The 18,252-nt window shown below is 39.0% G+C and overlaps 1 protein-coding gene across 3 annotated transcripts; it reads left to right on the top strand.

The window, feature by feature from the left end:
• The first annotated feature begins 1,783 nt into the window (after nucleotides 1-1,783).
• CARNMT1 (carnosine N-methyltransferase 1) lies at nucleotides 1,784-17,655 on the top strand. 3 transcript variants are annotated; one of them, XM_075598363.1, is made up of 8 exons: nucleotides 1,784-2,050; nucleotides 5,909-6,104; nucleotides 9,807-9,970; nucleotides 10,741-10,881; nucleotides 12,415-12,593; nucleotides 13,044-13,157; nucleotides 13,734-13,837; nucleotides 14,949-17,654. In XM_075598363.1, exons 1-8 carry the CDS (start codon nucleotides 1,827-1,829, stop codon nucleotides 15,048-15,050), a joined length of 1,224 nt encoding a protein of 407 aa, XP_075454478.1. In that variant the 5' UTR covers nucleotides 1,784-1,826; the 3' UTR covers nucleotides 15,051-17,654. The 3 variants fall into 3 exon arrangements, with proteins under 3 accessions (XP_075454478.1, XP_075454488.1, XP_075454496.1); XM_075598373.1 differs by lacking the exon at nucleotides 14,949-17,654 and adding an exon at nucleotides 14,745-14,942; XM_075598381.1 differs by lacking the exon at nucleotides 13,044-13,157 and having other exon boundaries at nucleotides 14,949-17,655.
• Nucleotides 17,656-18,252: the final 597 nt, after the last annotated feature.

Genomic DNA, 18,252 nt, shown 5'->3' with positions numbered 1-18,252 from the left:
GGCTGGGGGGCGTCACAGCGCTAGGCCGCGCTGTGATTGGTTCACAGCGTCACGTGGCGCGGTGACAGCGCAAAAATACAATTCTCTTGTACTTTCCCTGGTCTGCCGCACCACTGCTACCGGCCATGCGCGCTTCGCATCACTAATATAGAAACGTCTGCCTAACAGCCAATTATAATTGACGCGCGCGCACGGGAGCGCACTATATTACAGGCCTTAGTCACGTGTGTGCATCAACTATGATCAAGGCCATAGGTAGACTTCCTTTTTGTGAGCTGAAAATGTATTGTTTTTCTTACTTTGTCCCTGAAAAGAATTCCCTCCTCCACATGCAAATGTGTTATCTTTCATGAGTGAAGCCATTCAATTAACAAATGGCACCAAAATGAACAGAGACAGGAACAGGGGTATATACGTGTAGCCCTGTTTCTCCCTAAACAATAAGGCTTCTGGTGCTGCCACTACCTGCTGGTTCACAGAGAGCCTAAGCCTCTGCCACTGAGAGCCCGGGGTGATAAACAATAGTCTCAGTGCAGCGCCTCCACCTGCGAGGGATCCCAACGTAGTGGGAGGAGCCCCTCACAGGAACCCTTAATAATAATAAACGCACACTGTGTAAAATAACAGACTTTACCAACAACCATTTAGTATAAATGTTTCTACTGAGCACTAATATGTCAGTATTCCACGCTGTGTACAGTACGTCAGTATTCCACGCTGTGTACAGTACGTCAGTATTCCACGCTGTGTACAGTATGTCAGTATTCCACGCTGTGTACAGTACGTCAGTATTCCACGCTGTGTACAGTATGTCAGTATTCCACGCTGTGTACAGTACGTCAGTATTCCACGCTGTGTACAGTATGTCAGTATTCCACGCTGTGTACAGTACGTCAGTATTCCACGCTTTGTACAGTATGTCAGTATTCCACGCTGTGTACAGTACGTCAGTATTCCACGCTGTGTACAGTACGTCAGTATTCCACGCTGTGTACAGTACGTCAGTATTCCACGCTGTGTACAGTACGTCAGTATTCCACGCTGTGTACAGTACGTCAGTATTCCACGCTGTGTACAGTACGTCAGTATTCCACGCTGTGTACAGTACGTCAGTATTCCACGCTGTGTACAGTACGTCAGTATTCCACGCTGTGTACAGTATGTCAGTATTCCACGCTGTGTACAGTACGTCAGTATTCCACGCTGTGTACAGTACGTCAGTATTCCACGCTGTGTACAGTACGTCAGTATTCCACGCTGTGTACAGTACGTCAGTATTCCACGCTGTGTACAGTACGTCAGTATTCCACGCTGTGTACAGTACGTCAGTATTCCACGCTGTGTACAGTATGTCAGTATCCCATGCTGTGTACAGTACGTCAGTATTCCACGCTGTGTACAGTATGTTATTATTGAGAGATGGACTGGTAGTGAAATTTTAACAAACCACAGCATGTTATTAATTTCTGTCTGAAATGGACACGCAAAGTGCAATAGCCATGTATGGGCAATCCATGTCGGCTACATTCACAAGGGGATTCTGTCACTTTCAACAAACCTTATGATTGGCTTATTTCCATTTGACTACAGAAATAGACAAAGACTTATAACTTGTTTTAATGACATGATCATTACAGGAAAATTACAGCAGTGACTGATTTGATTTATTTTTTTTGCCAGTAACCAACATGGCAGTTTCCAGCTTCATTTACTCTGAGACCGTCGCGCTCTCGTGACGTCACACCCGGAGGGCCGGCGAGGTGGACGCGTCCTGTGTGCGCGGCGGTTTGTTCAGTGTGTGCTGCTTGGGCCGGGCGGGTGCAGAAATGTCCGCGGGCTGCAGAGGGAGGAGAAGGAAGAATCCGGCGGAGCTGGACGGGACAGCAGATCCCGAGGCGGCAGAGACACCGATCACCGACCAGACCGAGGAGGAGCTGGAGGAAGAAGAGCTGGAGATCTGTGTGTGCACCGAGCGGAGGAGCCCGCAGGAGGAGGAGACCCTGGAGAGAGAGCACTTCTGGAAGATCATCAACACCTACTCGTGCTATGGGTGACTGGTCTACTGATTGTATATATCTAAATACCACAGGGGATATATATATATATATATATATATATATATATATATATATATATAAAAATATATATATATATATATATATATATATATATATATATATATATATATATATATATAAAAAAGCCCTGTATTTATGTGTGTGTGTGTGTGTGTGTGTGTGTGTGTGTGTATATATATATCAGAAAATAGCCGTGTTAGTGCAGTTGCAATAGTGCAGAATAAATGAGTTCTTCAGTATTAGGGGATAACTTTTTTATTGGACTAACAATTTATGTCATAGGACAAGCTTTCGATATTGCTGACCTGAGGAAGAGAGGAGAACTCTCGAAAGCTTGTCCTATGACATAAATTGTTAGTCCAATAAAAAAGGTATCACCTAATACTGAAGAACTCATTTATTCTGCGCTATATATATTACATCTTTTATGAATTTCTTTGTTTTGGTCATAAGAACAATAGCTCGTTGCAATGAACCCACCTACCAATGTTGCAAGTAATATGATATGCTATATATACTTCTACTAATATTACGTGTGTGTGATATATCTCAATGCTACAAGTAATTTAAAAAGCTATATACACATCAAATACTACGTGTAGTAGTATATTATTTTCTATATCTACATACCGATGCTGCAGGTATTATACATTATCTGTACACATGATGTGTTATGTCATATGCAAACCTACAGATAGTATGTTTAATATAATTGTGTTCCATGAGTGCTTATTAAGATTACAAGTAATAACCTAAAACAAATTGTTATGTTAACACCTGCCTATAAATCAGGAAATGTGTGTGTGTGTGTGTGTATATATATATATATGTACATATATATATATATATATATATATATATATATATACATTTATGGCGCTATATAAATAAAGATATATATATATTGTATGTCTTTATTTATATTATAGCGCCATAAATGTACATAGCGCTTCACAGTAGTAATACATATCATATAAATAACAAATAATATAAATAACAGATCATGGGAATAAGTGCTTCAGACATACTATAAAAGTAACATTAAGGAAGGAGTCCCTGCTCCGAGGAGCTTACAATCTAATTGGTAGGTAGGGAGAACGTACAGAGACAGTAGGAGAGAATACTAGTAAGTGTGTCTGCAGGGGGCCAAGCTTTGTGTCATGTGTCCATGATTATCCAGTGCTACATATATATATATATATATATATATATATATATATATATATATATATATATATATATATATATATATATATATATATATATATATATATATACATACACATACACATACACATACACATACACATACATATACATATACATATATATATATATATATACACACACACACACACACACACACACGTTATGGTGGGTATTAAAGTAACAAAAACCTTCCACAGCAAAGCATATAGCAAATGGAAATATCACTGTATGCTCATTTTCATGTCTTAGACAGATCTGAAAGGCCGGGTTGCAGACCTGTCTAAGACATGCAAATGAGCATAAAGGAATATTTTTATTTGATATATATATATATATATATATATATATATATATATATATATATATATATACACTTTAGTGAGATTATCAGTGCACTGACTGACCTTTATTCCACAAATATTACCCTGCACTCCAATGTATGTGTAGTTAAAGGGTTTATATATGAGGTGGCTGATGCAACTCTGGACCATGTATAGTGAGTGCTCACTGAAAGAAAAGAGGACAATTGCACACATCTGTGAAGGTCTAAGCAGACAATTTATTTGACCTTTTGTCTCTAAATATATGCAGTCAATGGTCTGCTTAGACCTTCACAGATGTCTTCCTCCTGTCAGCATTGACTGATTACCCAGATATTGTCTATACATGTTCTATAAATGCCTGTGCATGTAAAATACATGTTTTAGGCATACTGGTCCATACTTGTAATGTTTCATACACACCTACTAATACTATGGTTAAGCACATACTACATACTGCCAATCACATCAGTAATATGTTAAATACACATTATGCACAGCAGGTACAGGGAGCTGTTTGTATTCAGTGCATCTGTTTACAGAAGTGTAAATTCAGGTGTAAAATGCATCAGAAATCATTGGAATGCAAAGAATCATATCAAATTCAAGAGTTGGTAAAGCCTGATTTGCTCCACAATTCAGATGTATCCTTATTAAAGGATATCGTCCTCTCCACCAATACCCAAAGGTGGAAATCGCAGAATGTAGACACAGCTTTCGGCAGTACGTCTATAAAAGTATATGTAAATGGGAGCACTCGCATAAGCAATAATAAAACTGTATTTATAAAGATGGGTGCATCAAAAAAATTGTGCAGCACAAAGTATCAAGCTCCCATAGAGGTTGACAGTGTCTAGTGTCTTGTCAACCTCAATGGGAGGTTGATACTTTGTGCAGTAATAAGTCTGATCGGCTGCCTCGCAGCGATTAAGTCATTCTTATACAAAGAAAAGGATAATAACCCAAAACACTGGGTATAGAGGTCTCCAAAAAGCTAAGAGGTGCATCCCACTATAAAGTTTTGGTAGGGACTGTGTTTTATTATGTCATTTACTGACGTCTGGTTGTAGTGTAGATTGTGTTCGTTATAAAGTAATTCTTGACTGAGTCAATGACACCTTTACAAATTCCTCAATATAATTGCATATTTGTGACTTAAACCCAATTCCTTCCAGAATTTTTTTTTTTTATGTAGCGAGGAATCATTCTTCTCATTTCGACGAGCGCTTTCTGATTTTGTTTTCATATTTTTGTGTATCTATTGGCTTCTAGTAAGGACTGGAGTATACTTTGACTCTGTTTATATAACTGATTTGGAGACTAGGAATGAGGCTAGAATAGGCTGAATATGATGTCACTTGTGGGCACTGATGCAGCCTTCAGAAGAATAAGGGGGTATACATGATAATTTCTTATGTGCTTTGAACCTGCCTGATGATGTCGTCTCTTGCACACAACACTGCTCTCTTTCCATTCTGTTTTCTCTTCTACTGTTTGCACTCTTGAATGTTGACACATGGTATATGTTCGTGTTAAAAATGCATATGGGTTGGCCTAGCCCTCAGCTGTGTACTGATTTGTCTTCTACAGCAGGGGTGCGCGAACTGGGGTGCGGCAGTTGCAGAGGCCCCTCGCACTTCCCAAAGAAATTTAAATTAAATGCCCTTGGACCACGCGAGGCCTCTGTAACTTACTTACCGTGATTCAGCCGGTTTCGGGAAAAGCGGTGTCAAATGACGCCACGGGGTCATTTGATGCCTGTCGCCATGGCAACGCACCGTCAAATAGCGTCACATGACCCCACAGCGTCATTTGACGCTGGCACACAGGTAAGGGGGGCGCGTAAGGGGAACATCACGTTGCCATAGCAACGCGTCTAAGAAGCTGCCGGAGCCAAGGTAAGTAAGGTTTACAGAGGCCTTCGCCGCTTCCCCGGCACTTAATTTAAGTGCCTTAGGGAATCGTGCGGCACCCCCCGCAGTCAGTCTCCCCGCTCCCCCCAGTTTGCGCACCGCTGGTTCTGCATGTCTAGATTACTCGGTCATTTGTTAAAGACGGTTTCGACCAATTCTTCTTCTTTACTACCCTCTTCTATTTCTGTGCTGACTGTTTTGAACGTACTTACAATAAGTACCTTATGTATACTTTTTTATTTTTCATAGACAATACCTTTTATTGATACTTATTTTTGCATTCAAAAGTGATATCACCAAAACAGGTGATGCACATCTGATTCGTTATTAACAGTTCATTGAGTCTTTCACTAATATTTCTGTTCATGTTTTTGATCCTTGTCCTCAGAACTCACATTCATGAGCGAGTGAACCGCGCAGACAGACAATTTCAGTCCCTGCCAAAGAACCAACAGGAAATGCTCCCTCATTTCCTTTCTCACTTGGAGAGAATACGCAAATGTATAGATCACAATCAGGAGATCCTACAGGCAATTGTGGATGATTGCATCCACATGTTTGAAAACAAAGAGTATGGCAGCAATGTAAGTAACAGTTTCCCAACTGGTGCCCCTTTATGTCCAATCGTATGTTTGAGAGGTGCAAGGTTAGGGTGCGGATACTGGTGATCAGTGAAAATACGCCTTTTAACAAGGTTTTATTGATTTTTGGCTAGAAGCTGCTCAATTATTTATAGTTTTCCTGGTGAACTCTTAAATATTGTCTCTACTGTGAATTTGCGATGGGATGGTGGGTAAAAGCACATTACAGTCCCAAGCTTTGGTTGCCAAGATAAAAAAAAAAAAACCCACTAACTCTAAGTAATTTATCTTGATAAATGTCCGATACACAAATAAAACCCGTTCTGTGTCATTTGTTGTGAAATATAATTATTGTAATAATTCATTTAATTTTTAAATGGAAAAGCCAATGTATTTTTGTACATCATTGCTTACCATTTTACAAATGTAAATATATATTTTCCTGATCCATTCTGTTATAGAATAAATGAACCCTCTCCTGCACACTGTTCGGCACCTCCTGATCCCCTGTCGCTGACATGGGGGGGGGGGGCTATCAGTGTTTTCTAACGCAGTCTCAATCCTGAATGGGGGAGGGATTTGGGAAGGTGTTTAAGGGTAGTAGTGAGGTGACTGGGTTAACCCTTTCACTTCTGCCTGTCTAAGTGAGAGGGTTAAAAAGATGGATGGGATGAAGTAAAAGAAAAGCTCATGGATGAGGTAAAGAGGAGTAGTGCAGTGCGTACATGGTTTAAGGTTTTTTTTTTGTTAAAAATAATTTTCTTAATCTGTCTCAAGTTACCGAGGTAACCAGAGCTCACGTTAACGCATGTACAAACGTCATAGATGCCTAAAATACCAGGGGCCCCTTCTAATAAGCCTCATGTATTTGTATGCATGAGGCTTCGATATGTAGAGAACAGTGAGGCCGTGCTTTTGCATCCTGGCCTTCTCAGTCAGTCACCGCCCTGCTCACTGGAGTCTCACCACCCAGTGAATTCATTGTGTGACACCATCACTGAGGGCAGAGCAGGGACTGGTCGCTCTGCCTCCAAGGTGGGCTGTATGTATGTATGTAAGTATGACACACACACACACACACACACACACACACGTGATAACTCACAATAACGGTGACTTGTATTGGTGGGTTGAGGTGCATGAAGAATGCACGCAGATCGGTAGCAAGGAAACATTTTTGTTTAAAAGTCCATACAGACCACCAACATTTCGGGACCTTTTCATATCTCATGAACGAAGCATCTGATTTTAGAAGTAAACGATAATTGGCGTGGGCTGCTGCTTTAACCCATTCAGTGCCAGTGGTCCTGCCACTTCCATGGCCACAACCCCTCCAAGCCCAATTGATCATATGGTCAATCTCTTGAGTGCTCACACGATCGCTCCCTGCTTCCATAAATGGGAGTGGGGGGGATCCTCCACTCCCCTCTGTTTCACTGTCTGTGCTCCACACCCGAATGCCCTCCCATTAAGAACAAGCAGAACCATATGGCATACAGCGTCAAGGTAGTTTTACCCACAATATCCTCCAGTCTCTGCCAGACCCCTTGTTTACTTAGGCGCTCCTGCAGCCCTCAATGCAGACTGTCATCTGGATATTCTTCCTTGTATCCTCAGGAAGCTGCCTTCTTCCCAGCTGCATGCACAGCAGAAAGTGAGGCTCTATGTGTCACTTTGTTTATGTAGCTCCAACAGTGTATGCCGCACTTTACAAAATTGCAATGCAGGGAAAATAAAGAACAAGCAATGGGAATAAGAGCAGCAAGCAAAGGAAGAACCCCGAGACGTTTAAAAGCTTGTAACATGTCTACTATTTGTTGGTTCAATAAAAGGTATCACTAGCTACTCCTTCTCCCTCCTCTGTTATTTAACCCATAGGGCAAAGGAAAATCTTGCCCGAAGAACTTGCAATCCAAGGTGGTCACTTTATATACGCCAAAGCTGCCTTTCGGGCAATTTTCAGCTAAAAGTCCCCTAAAATGTTACTGCTTTGGAGTATATAGAAATACCCCCTTAGTGTTTTTAATAGACTCAATTAAGTTTATAAAAGACAAAAGTACAACTAGCAGGGTTAATAAAACGGCATAGTAACATAAGTCTGGAGCAGGATCCTCCATACAGGCATACCCCGGTTTATGGACACTCACATTAAGTACACTCGTGAGTAAGTACATATCGCTCAATAGGCAAACGGCAGCTCGCGTCTGTCGGCATGTCCTGAACAGCAATACAAGCTCCCTATCTGTACTGAAGCTGCGTGCAAGCGAGGAGACTATAGAGCCTATTACAAATGCGTTATTTACATCAGTTATGCACGTATATGGCGATTTCAGTACAGTACGTGCATCAATATTGGGGAAAAGGGAGTGCTTCACTTTAAGTACATTTTCACTTTACATACATTGTGTACGTTAATGCGGGGTATGCCTGTACTTGGTTTAGGGTAGAGGTGGGCAATTCTTTCGCCAACAATTGCATCCGCTGAAAATGTTGGCGCTTCTTTCAGCTGCAAATATTTGTTGTTGAGTCTATAAAAAAAATGCACATTTGCCTACCTTTGCTCAAATGCTTTCAATACCGCTGTCCGCCATTATTTGCACAGAACTTCCAGACCCTGAAATATGGGGAAAGGGGAGATACCTATTTAGTAGAGTCCCATGTACGTAGAAAGATATATCTATATCTATATCCCCTTAAACCTGGTAAATATGCTAATAGGATATGCATAGTATATTTAAATGACACTTGCCCCACCCCTCCTAAAGGATTTCCACAAGGCCTATCCTGACAATCCAGATCCTACGGCACCTTGTGAGGAAGTGGGTACAACAGGATCAGAACCCACAGCCTCTGCTCTTCAGGGCAGTATCTCTAGCAGTGATCTAAACCAGATGCTAGGTAGAATCACTGTTTTCATACTTTTGAGCTTCTCACACCTGTAGCACCCTGGTTTCCTTTAAAAGCAGACCACTTCCTGGTCGCCATTGCCAGTTCAATGTTCCATGTGCACAAAATAAAGCACACCTTGGATACCTGGGAGATATGCAAAGTATTGGAAGGAAGCCAGGGGGAGAGTCCACGAGTATAATTAGCTAAGTACCCGCTTCCTCACAAGGTGCATTGGAACCTGGCTTGTCAGGATAGTTCTTGTGGAAATCTTTTAGTAGGTATGGCGTGAGAGTCATTTAAATATACATTTCATATCTCCCAGGTGTGCTCTCCACATGTTTCAGGGGATAAAAGGCTCCATTGGGAACCCAAAACGTTGAGTTGGTAAAAGACACATTTATTGTACTATTTGGTGTGCCTGCTTTTTGGACCCTTCTACATAGTTCAGTTTAGCTTCACTTGGGACTCTAGTAAATAGGTCTCCAAGACAATGTGCCGATTGTTGGGAAATTATGCAAATAAATGCAACTGTATTTGGGGTTATCTTCAAAGGATTGTTCTTAAATTGCAATTTAATTTAGTGAAAGCAGGGGTAGTTTGGGAAAGGACTGTTGGTTTCATATTGGCTTTACTGCTGCTGGGCAAATCTCCCATTTAAAAATAATAAATAAATTTAAAAAAGTGTGTATAAAATGTTTCCCCTAAATATATACTTTGATACCAGCCTTGGTAGAGCTGTTTATGAAACACATGGTTAGTTTGCAAGTCTTTTTTTTTTTTTTTTTTTTTTTTTTTTAATTATTTTGCTTCACACAGGGTTACAGGAAAGTTACGCCTGCATCCACTTTTGACATGGACAAACTAAAGTCCACCATAAAGCAATTTGTACGGGATTGGAGCGACGATGGCAAGTCAGAAAGAGACACTTGTTATCAGCCCATCATTAATGAAATTCTGAAGTATTTTCCAAGAGATGAATGGTAAAAAAATGTTTTAGTATTTCCATCTTTCTGTGTTATTTTTTTTAACTGACAAATTATAAAATGAGTTATTGTGTGTCTTTATTTTAAGGGGGGATTTGTGTAGTTGTTGCGGTTCCTAATGCTTGGGGTGTTTGGCATTGAGGCACGTTTAGGTTTTATAAACCTGAAATGTAGAGATCCAACAATGTTTTATCTCCAATATTTCTGCACTGAGATTTTGAGCACTTGTATATTCCAAAGAAAACATTTTGATGGCCTTTTTACCACTGTGGCACAAATGTTGTTTTCTTCCTGTTTTGAAGAGTTCACTTACACATGTGATATCCCTAATTCATTGTGTTTTGGTAGCACATATTTGAGTTGCCTTTATTCTCTCTATTTTGTAGTAGACTTCTGGCGGGCATGCAAGAGACTTGGGCCCCACCTATTCAAAAAGGTGAAAAGTGGGGTATGGTATAGCTAACAAAGCAGTAACTTCCATTTGCGTGAATGAAAGTTAATGTGTTGTTAATGGCATGTTACATGTTACTCCGTGTCACACCATATTGAATGGGGACCATAGTAAGATAGAAATGTGGTTGCATTATAACCTCTTTAAACCAATGGGTGCTATGTGAAATAAATATACAAGAGGTCTCCAATCACTTTGCAGGTTCACACTTGTAGTTAAAGATCTAAGCCTAATTTTTTGCTACCTTTTCATAGCTGCAAACCTTTTATTGATGGTAAAATCATGACAACGATTTGCTTGTTCTTTCCAATTGTAGTGATGTGTCCAAAATTAATATCCTGGTGCCCGGCGCTGGACTTGGTAGACTGGCCTGGGAAATAGCTATGCATGGTTATGCTTGCCAAGGAAATGAATGGAGTTTCTTTATGCTCTTTTCTTCCAATTTTGTACTTAACAGGTATGTATTTAATTAATTTTCTTTTGTTCATTGAGCAATCAATTGTGTGTGTGTGTGTGTGTGTCTATTTTTTCCAGCTGCTGTTGAATGCAGCAAATAATGAAACGCATTTCAATATTCAAATGTAGTTTTGCCTCAAATAGTTATATAACTATATATAAGATTTATTTCTCCCTACAGGGAGAGGGAGTGGCTCAGTGAGTAAAAACACTGACTGACACTGAGATTGCTGCAGGGGAGCCTGGTTCAATTCCCGGTGTCGGCTCCTTGTGACCTTGGGCAAGTCACTTTATCTCCCTGTGCCTCAGGCACCAAAAACATAGATTGTAAGCTCTTCGGGGCAGGGACCTGTGCCTGCAAAATGTCTCTGTAAAGCGCTGCGTACAATTAGCAGCGCTATACAAGAACATGCTATTATTATTATTATTATTATTATTATTATTAACAAGTATTTTTCTTTGTTTTATTTCTATCACAATTGTACACATTTTTTATTATTTAAAATCTTAATTAAGCTTCTCTTAAACTTTGATGCTAAATATTTTTTAGACAACACCGAATTGGTGCCCGCTCAACCTTTACTGAAACTTTAAAGGAAGGTACACTAGGGGGGAAATTACATATGTGGAATACAAGTAACTGTCCCCAAAGAAGGGATAAGGTCAAAGAAGCCCCTACTTATAGTGGGGGGGGGGGTTCTTTGATCTTATCCCCTCGTTCTTTGGTGAGCGTTCCTTGTGTTCTTCATAAATATTTTTTTAAACTGACGTAGAGCAGGGCACTCGTGATGCTTCTGTATCCGTGATGCTTCTCAAGTACCAAAGACACAGCAACCGGTGATCGAGGTTTTATTACTCTAAGCATTTGGTATTTTGAGTTCTGTTTGGGGTTAGTAGTAAAGCAGCAGCCCATGATCATTGATATTGCACAATACGTCCAGTAGATGTATGTAGATTATCCTTAAGATTCCCCATAAGGGTGACCATTTTTTCATTCAAAAAGGAGCCCTCCTGTCTTTGGTTTCTGTGTCTTGTGTTAATAATTGCACCAGCAGAAGTACCATGACACAAGTGTTGGTCACACAGTGTTAGAATGCTATATTGCAAATATGTACACCAATAAGCAATGCCAATACATGAATTTTGGACCTCTGGTATCTGTCAATGTAACATGGACACATATGACGGCAGGATAGCATCACTTGACATGCCTAGTCTGCCCATTTTCGTGTGATATAAAACATCAGACCTCATTTGAACCTTGGCTTTGTATTCTCTAATATAGATGAACTTGTACTAAGTTTGAGCTAGCTCCAAAAGTAACCAAAGCATGAGAACGTAGAAGGGGAGCAGCAACTCTCATCAGTATTTTTCATTGTTCTTTAGATCCTATATGTTAAAACCCACAATTTGTATACTAGATTACATATCCGAACATTAAACGAGACTAGACTTTTGTGAGTTCTTATTTACACATTTACTTGCTTGGAAAGTATAAATAAATCTACTTTGACTTTTTTTCAATGTTTTCCAGATGTTCTCAAATTAATGCTTTTAAACTTTATCCTTGGATTCATCAGTTTAGCAACAACCGAAGATCGGCAGATCAAATAAGGCCAGTTTACTTTCCTGATGTAAATCCTCACAACCTCCCTTCCAATGCTAACTTTTCCATGACTGCGGGAGACTTCCAGGAAATTTACACAGATCATAGTAAGTAAAAAACGTTTTTATGAGACAGATCATCTCTCTCCAGTTTATTAAATAAAACAAAGGGGTTTTGCATATCAAGCCCCTCTGGGATCCAAGATGGTAAAGCAAACAAATAATTTGTATTGGGCTATATGAGTAATTCGTAGGAGCCTATAGAATAGTCCCAAGTTTGTCTCTTAGTTGCAGGGTACATGAAAAGGTGATTAAAGCTTTTGGCCAGGCTTGGAGATGTTTGTGGCGTGTGCTGACACAAGGGAATTGGGCTGCAGGTGCGTCTCTCTTCAACCCCAGATCTATGAAATGGTGCTTAGCCTTACTACACACTAAAGGCCACACAGTCTTACTATAAAATCACAATAACTCGTGCAGAACTGCTGGTGTTAGGAGCTCATACATCACGGTGTGTTTCTTTTTTTTGCTTTTTGTTTTCTTTTTCCTTCATTGTAACAGGTTCTTGGGACTGCATAGCAACATGTTTCTTTATAGACACTGCACATAATGTTGTTGACTATATTGAGACAATTTGGAAAATACTTAAACCAGGAGGGATATGGATAAATCTAGGTAAGTCTTTGACTTTTAAACAATAATAAAAAAAACTTGTTAAAAGGAGAAACAAGTATCTGGATCTTATTGTACTTTTTTTTGGCATAGTGCACCTTCAAATGGACTTTTTTTTTTTTTTTTTTTTTTAATGGGTTCCGTCACTCTGAAATAATGTTCTGAAAGTGTAACGTATTGTGACACAGGAATACTAACCCTTTGTTTACCAACACATTGACAAAGCATAGAGAGAGAAAGCCCTCCACCTACAGGAGTAAAAAAAACTGTAAAGTGCGGAGCAAAGCAGCATGAATAGAAATGCAAGCAGAAGTAAATTATACTGCATTTGCCTTCCATCTACTAGATTAACTACGGTATGCCTCCATTCACTTGACCTTTCTAGTTGTGTGCAATCTGGGCACCTACTCGTATTCTTTTCATCACTAACGCTCACAGCATCATGAGTTTGCAGTGGTTTTCTTCTGAGCTCTAAATTGGGCCTGAGAGGCACTCCAGAGGCATCATATTATAAGCGAATTATGCCAATCCGTAAAGATATGACAATATCTGAATCTTCCATTTTTTTTTTCCACCCAGGCCCCCTCCTATATCATTTTGAAAATTTGGCAAATGAAATTTCTATAGAACTCAGCTATGAAGATATTAAAACTGTTATGTTGCAGTGTGGATTTCACCTAGAGGTATGTGTTGAATGTCTATATTTTTATGTTCACTCAATGTTCTTATTCAATATTCGTTAAGGTCTGATACGTTATAATAAACGTAAAGTACGTAGATCCTTTACAGGGACATTTTGCAGGCATAGGTCCCTGCCCCGTGGAGCTTACAATCTATGTTTTTAGTGCCTGAGGCACAGGGAGATAAAGTGACTTGCCCAAGGTCACAAGGAGGAGACATCGGGAATTGAACCAGGTTCCCCTGCATCAAACTCGGTGCTAGTCAGTCTCTTTACTCACTGAGCCACTCCCTCTCCCTGTTATCACACAGCTATCCCATGTTAATTAGCATTCAAGTCAATGGAAGTTAACTGAGGCTGTGCGAAAAAACCTGTTGTATAAGCTGTGATAACCCTGCGTATGTCTCTTCGCTTTTTAATCAGAAGAGAGATCCTGAGGAAGAGGAACACGTTGACTGACTGATGTAACTGAAATACGTGGAATTAATGTCACCTTTGAGTCTCTAAATCTTTATATATTCGTGCTACTAAATAAGTGCAATATTTTTATAGTGTGTATGTGCGTTTAAATCTATACATCTATATCTATACATCTATATGTATGGAACAACTGGTCACAGGGAGATAATGTTCGCAATCGTCCTGTGAAAGCAACAGGGATGAGGGCAGAAGGAAGATGGCAGGGACAAATTATCTGCAAAAGTGTTTTTCAAAGGAATTAAAATGAACAATTTTAGTGTGCTTGTTGAGTGACTACGCCCAGTTTCTTGTCAATAAATTGAACAAGCCAATCTAAATGCAATTACTCAAGGACTGTTAATACTAAAGAAAGAATTGACAATTTTTCCAGATTTATTTATTTTTTGCAAATTTCAGTTTTTTCCATAATGAACTTTTTATTACTGTTATAGGGTCCAGAGCACAGATGAACACTTCCCTAGCTATTCATCTGTTTTTTGGGAAAACCAGAACACCATATATCCAAGAGCATTCAGCATCTAGAAAGCAGGGAGAAGCACATATCTGAATAATTCAAAAATAAGATTTAATTCACTCATCTAGCGTTTTGCATTGTTTCACTCCCTTTTTTTTTTTTTTTTCCCCCTCTCTCACAGGTAGAGCGAGAATCTGTCCCGGGAACGTACACTGTAAATAGTTTGTCTATGATGAAATACTCCTATGATTGTGTATTTTTTGTGGCTCGCAAACCGGAATAGCAATCAATCTCCACGTTAATATCACATGAACGGAAGACAAAAACCGAGCAACACGAAATGGACTCAGGGCAGTGACTGGACTCGCCCTTAAATTAGTGGTGCCTTTTTATCTCTAGCAGAGTGACAGAGTTTTTCTTAACAGATCGTTTTGTTCCAATGTGGACACGCACACTGTAGGAACATACTTGTGCTGTTGGGGAGATGCCTGCATAATAGTGCAGAGCAGATATATAAATAATACATGTTGCGTTTTTTTCTTTTTTTATTTAATTAACCTTTCTATAAATGTGTGAAATCGGGTTGCTGCTTTTAAATTAACCGAAACATTTTTGTAAGTTTTCAACAAGTATTTTTTTGTGATATATATTTTGTCAAACCAGGTTTGAAAGTAGCTTGTTACTAAAATGTTCAATTGTAGGTGGAATGAAATGATCCCAAGTTCTTGCCGGGCAAAATCAAGTTTTATTGGTTCACATTGGTATTAAATGTCAGAAATAACATAGCTAGTCATGGTACAAAATATTAAAACCCTTTTTTAACCTACCTTCCTTATGAAGAAACATGCTTACAAGTTCATGGTCTTCTTGAGCAGTGCGTTCAGTCGGAGGCTTTAGTCAGAACAAATTACGTGCTTTACAGACAAATAGGAATTATTGCCCCTGAAAGTTATTTAAAAGTGACGTGTTCTGATACTTTCTAGAATTCCACAGTCTCATTATATTTCATGTGGTTCTCTTTACCGTATGACTTTGCTTTTTCAATCCCTTCACTGCCAGCAGGTAAAGAAAATGATTGAAAGGGAACATGTTGCTGGCTTATTTGATAGACTTGCTTATTGTAAGGCACACCAGTGCCGTGTCCCATATTACTTGTTAATAATAAAAGCAGAATTTTCCAGTACACCATTTATTTTATTTTTCCCATCCAATGAACTAGTCAGATCGACTTCACTAGTTTTAGTAATTGTATCACAGAACTTGTTTTTATAAATGAGTATATTTATTCATAAAAAATCATTTGTGTTGGGTTTTTGTTACTGATGTGTATATGGAGAGTCCTGAGCTTTCAGCCCTCTTCTCCCTCCCCCCCCCCTTCTTCCCCTCCCTCCCCCCCTTCTTCCCCTCCCTATCTCGGTTCATACAAAATCCTAGTTAAAACTGCAGGGTAAAATTCTTCAGCAAGTACATGTAGGGACTTTGGAGAGATGGGCGATTCTTTGGTTGTTACACCGCCACATCTAGCTGGTTATCCTGAAGAAGCTGCTTCTATGGTTTGTTTACAGGGTTGGATCAGTATATGGCATTAAAACAATCATGCACGGCTGGAAAGTGAGGTATTGTTGTTTTTTTCACCAGCAGCACCTAAGATTCACCTGATTCTTTTCCTGGACGAAGCTGTCATCTTTACAACTAGCAGCTTACAGAAGAAAGATGCATTGCTAAATAGTGTCATTTGAAATGTGATGCCAAAAATCTGTTTGAATGACAGAATCTGTTACTTTGTTTGTTATACCTTTTTAATGGACCGACATATCAACCGTACAAGCTTTTTGTTTTTGCATAACATTTTGAACAGACTTGCTAATTGACTTTCTCAAAAGCAAGAGAGAGGCTTTTCCTCTGCCCACCCCCTCCTCTCTGTTTTAAAACACATGGTTTATGTAGCACCTATCTTCCTACCCTAAACCTTGGAAGCACCTTGCTTGGATTACCATTAAACTATGTTCTCATTCGTGAAAGATTTATGTAAAAAAAAAAAAAAATTATATATAATTTTTTTTTTTTTTTTTTTAATCTACAGTAAATAGATGAGTAGATGTAACCTTGTTTTTAAAGAGGCAACCCTTTAAGGACCGTCTATGACTTTGGAGAAGGTAGCTGGTCAATAAATGTGGACTTGGAATGAGTGAGTTATGTATTCCCACCAATTTGTGAGGGTTGATTTTTATCCACACACCTCACTCACTCTCTCTGTTAGAAGAAAAAAATCCACATCTTTTAAAATTTGAGTTATGAATTTGAGAACCACTCAACAGAACACTTACCCAAAGCACAGGACAATCCTGATGATCTTTGTATATGTGTTTTAACAATGTTTATTTTATATATAAAATGTAATTGTACATAACAATTTTTTTATTTTTTTCAGATGCCACAATGTTAGTGTTTTTGTTTGAATTATACTGCAATCTCACCCTGATTTAAATTCTTCATATGTCTGTAAATAAAATCTGTACCATACAAAAAAACAGTGTTGCAGTATTACTGCAATTTCATTATCTATGACATCTACAGTTATTAGTTTAATTATAAAATGTGCCATATGTATGTGGTAGATGATACAGTATTTGTCAAATGTTTTTGTATTGTATAAACTAATTCTCTCCAAGTCGCAACCCCAACAAACTCGACACCTATTGCTACATTAAATGGGAGCTGGTGGGTGTTTTGTTTTCTCCTCCATTGCTCCCGGACTTTTTTTCTATTGTGAGCCCATGGTTTATCAGAAATGTAATTTGCATTCTTCAGAAGTAAACATGAGCTCAATTTTCTCCTGATAGCTAGTCTAAAAGTCCCAAGACAACGGAAGTTAAATATATGCTGAATTAGGTGTTTCCTGAATGTAAGATTAAACTCTGACTCAAAACACCTAAAAATGAAATGGAACACATTTTTTCCTCTGGGTTGGTTTTTTTTTCCTTTTGAGGACATGATGAACACAGTAATGAAAGAATACGCCGAAAAGAAAGTGCCTGTGTAACTTGTCCTTTTAAATTATACTAATAGTAAATTTAAATCACACGTCCTAAAAGTTCCCTGTTTTGCAAGCAACACCTGCAAATAGCCTGATTCCTGATGCCCCATGTACCCAGAATAGTGTAGGAGATAGACCAAAACAGTAACTGCAATCCTCACAAAAGAACATTGGAAGAGATGGGTGTCTTTTATGCTTTAGTGAATTTTCTTTTGCGTTTTGAATTCTAGCGGAGGGTTATTCATTTAACTGTGATAGTGCTGATTGCAATAGTGCCCCACAGATATTCACATTGACGTCAATGCGAGTTTCTGTGTGAGTGCCATGATTAGCAATATCGTAGCCTTAATTGACTGACAAGTAGTTTTTATTGATTTGCTTATTTTAATACAGCAATGAAAAAGAACATTTCTAAATACATCCACATGTTTGAGACTGCTCCACAAAC

Source organism: Ascaphus truei, chromosome 1, assembly GCF_040206685.1.
Source record: "Ascaphus truei isolate aAscTru1 chromosome 1, aAscTru1.hap1, whole genome shotgun sequence".
Lineage (NCBI taxonomy): Eukaryota > Metazoa > Chordata > Amphibia > Anura > Ascaphidae > Ascaphus > Ascaphus truei.
The sequence above is the reverse complement of the archived record's forward strand: the minus strand, read 5'-3'. Positions and strand labels throughout refer to the sequence as shown.

Excerpts from the sequence above, each read along its gene's own strand:
- CARNMT1 (XM_075598363.1), top strand. The coding sequence starts at position 1,827 with ATGTCCGCGGGCTGCAGAGGGAGGAGAAGGAAGAATCCGGCGGAGCTG. Across the intron at positions 2,051-5,908 it reads AACACCTACTCGTGCTATGG|AACTCACATTCATGAGCGAG; the intron begins GTGACTGGTCTA and ends CCTTGTCCTCAG. Across the intron at positions 12,594-13,043 it reads GGAAATTTACACAGATCATA|GTTCTTGGGACTGCATAGCA; the intron begins GTAAGTAAAAAA and ends TCATTGTAACAG.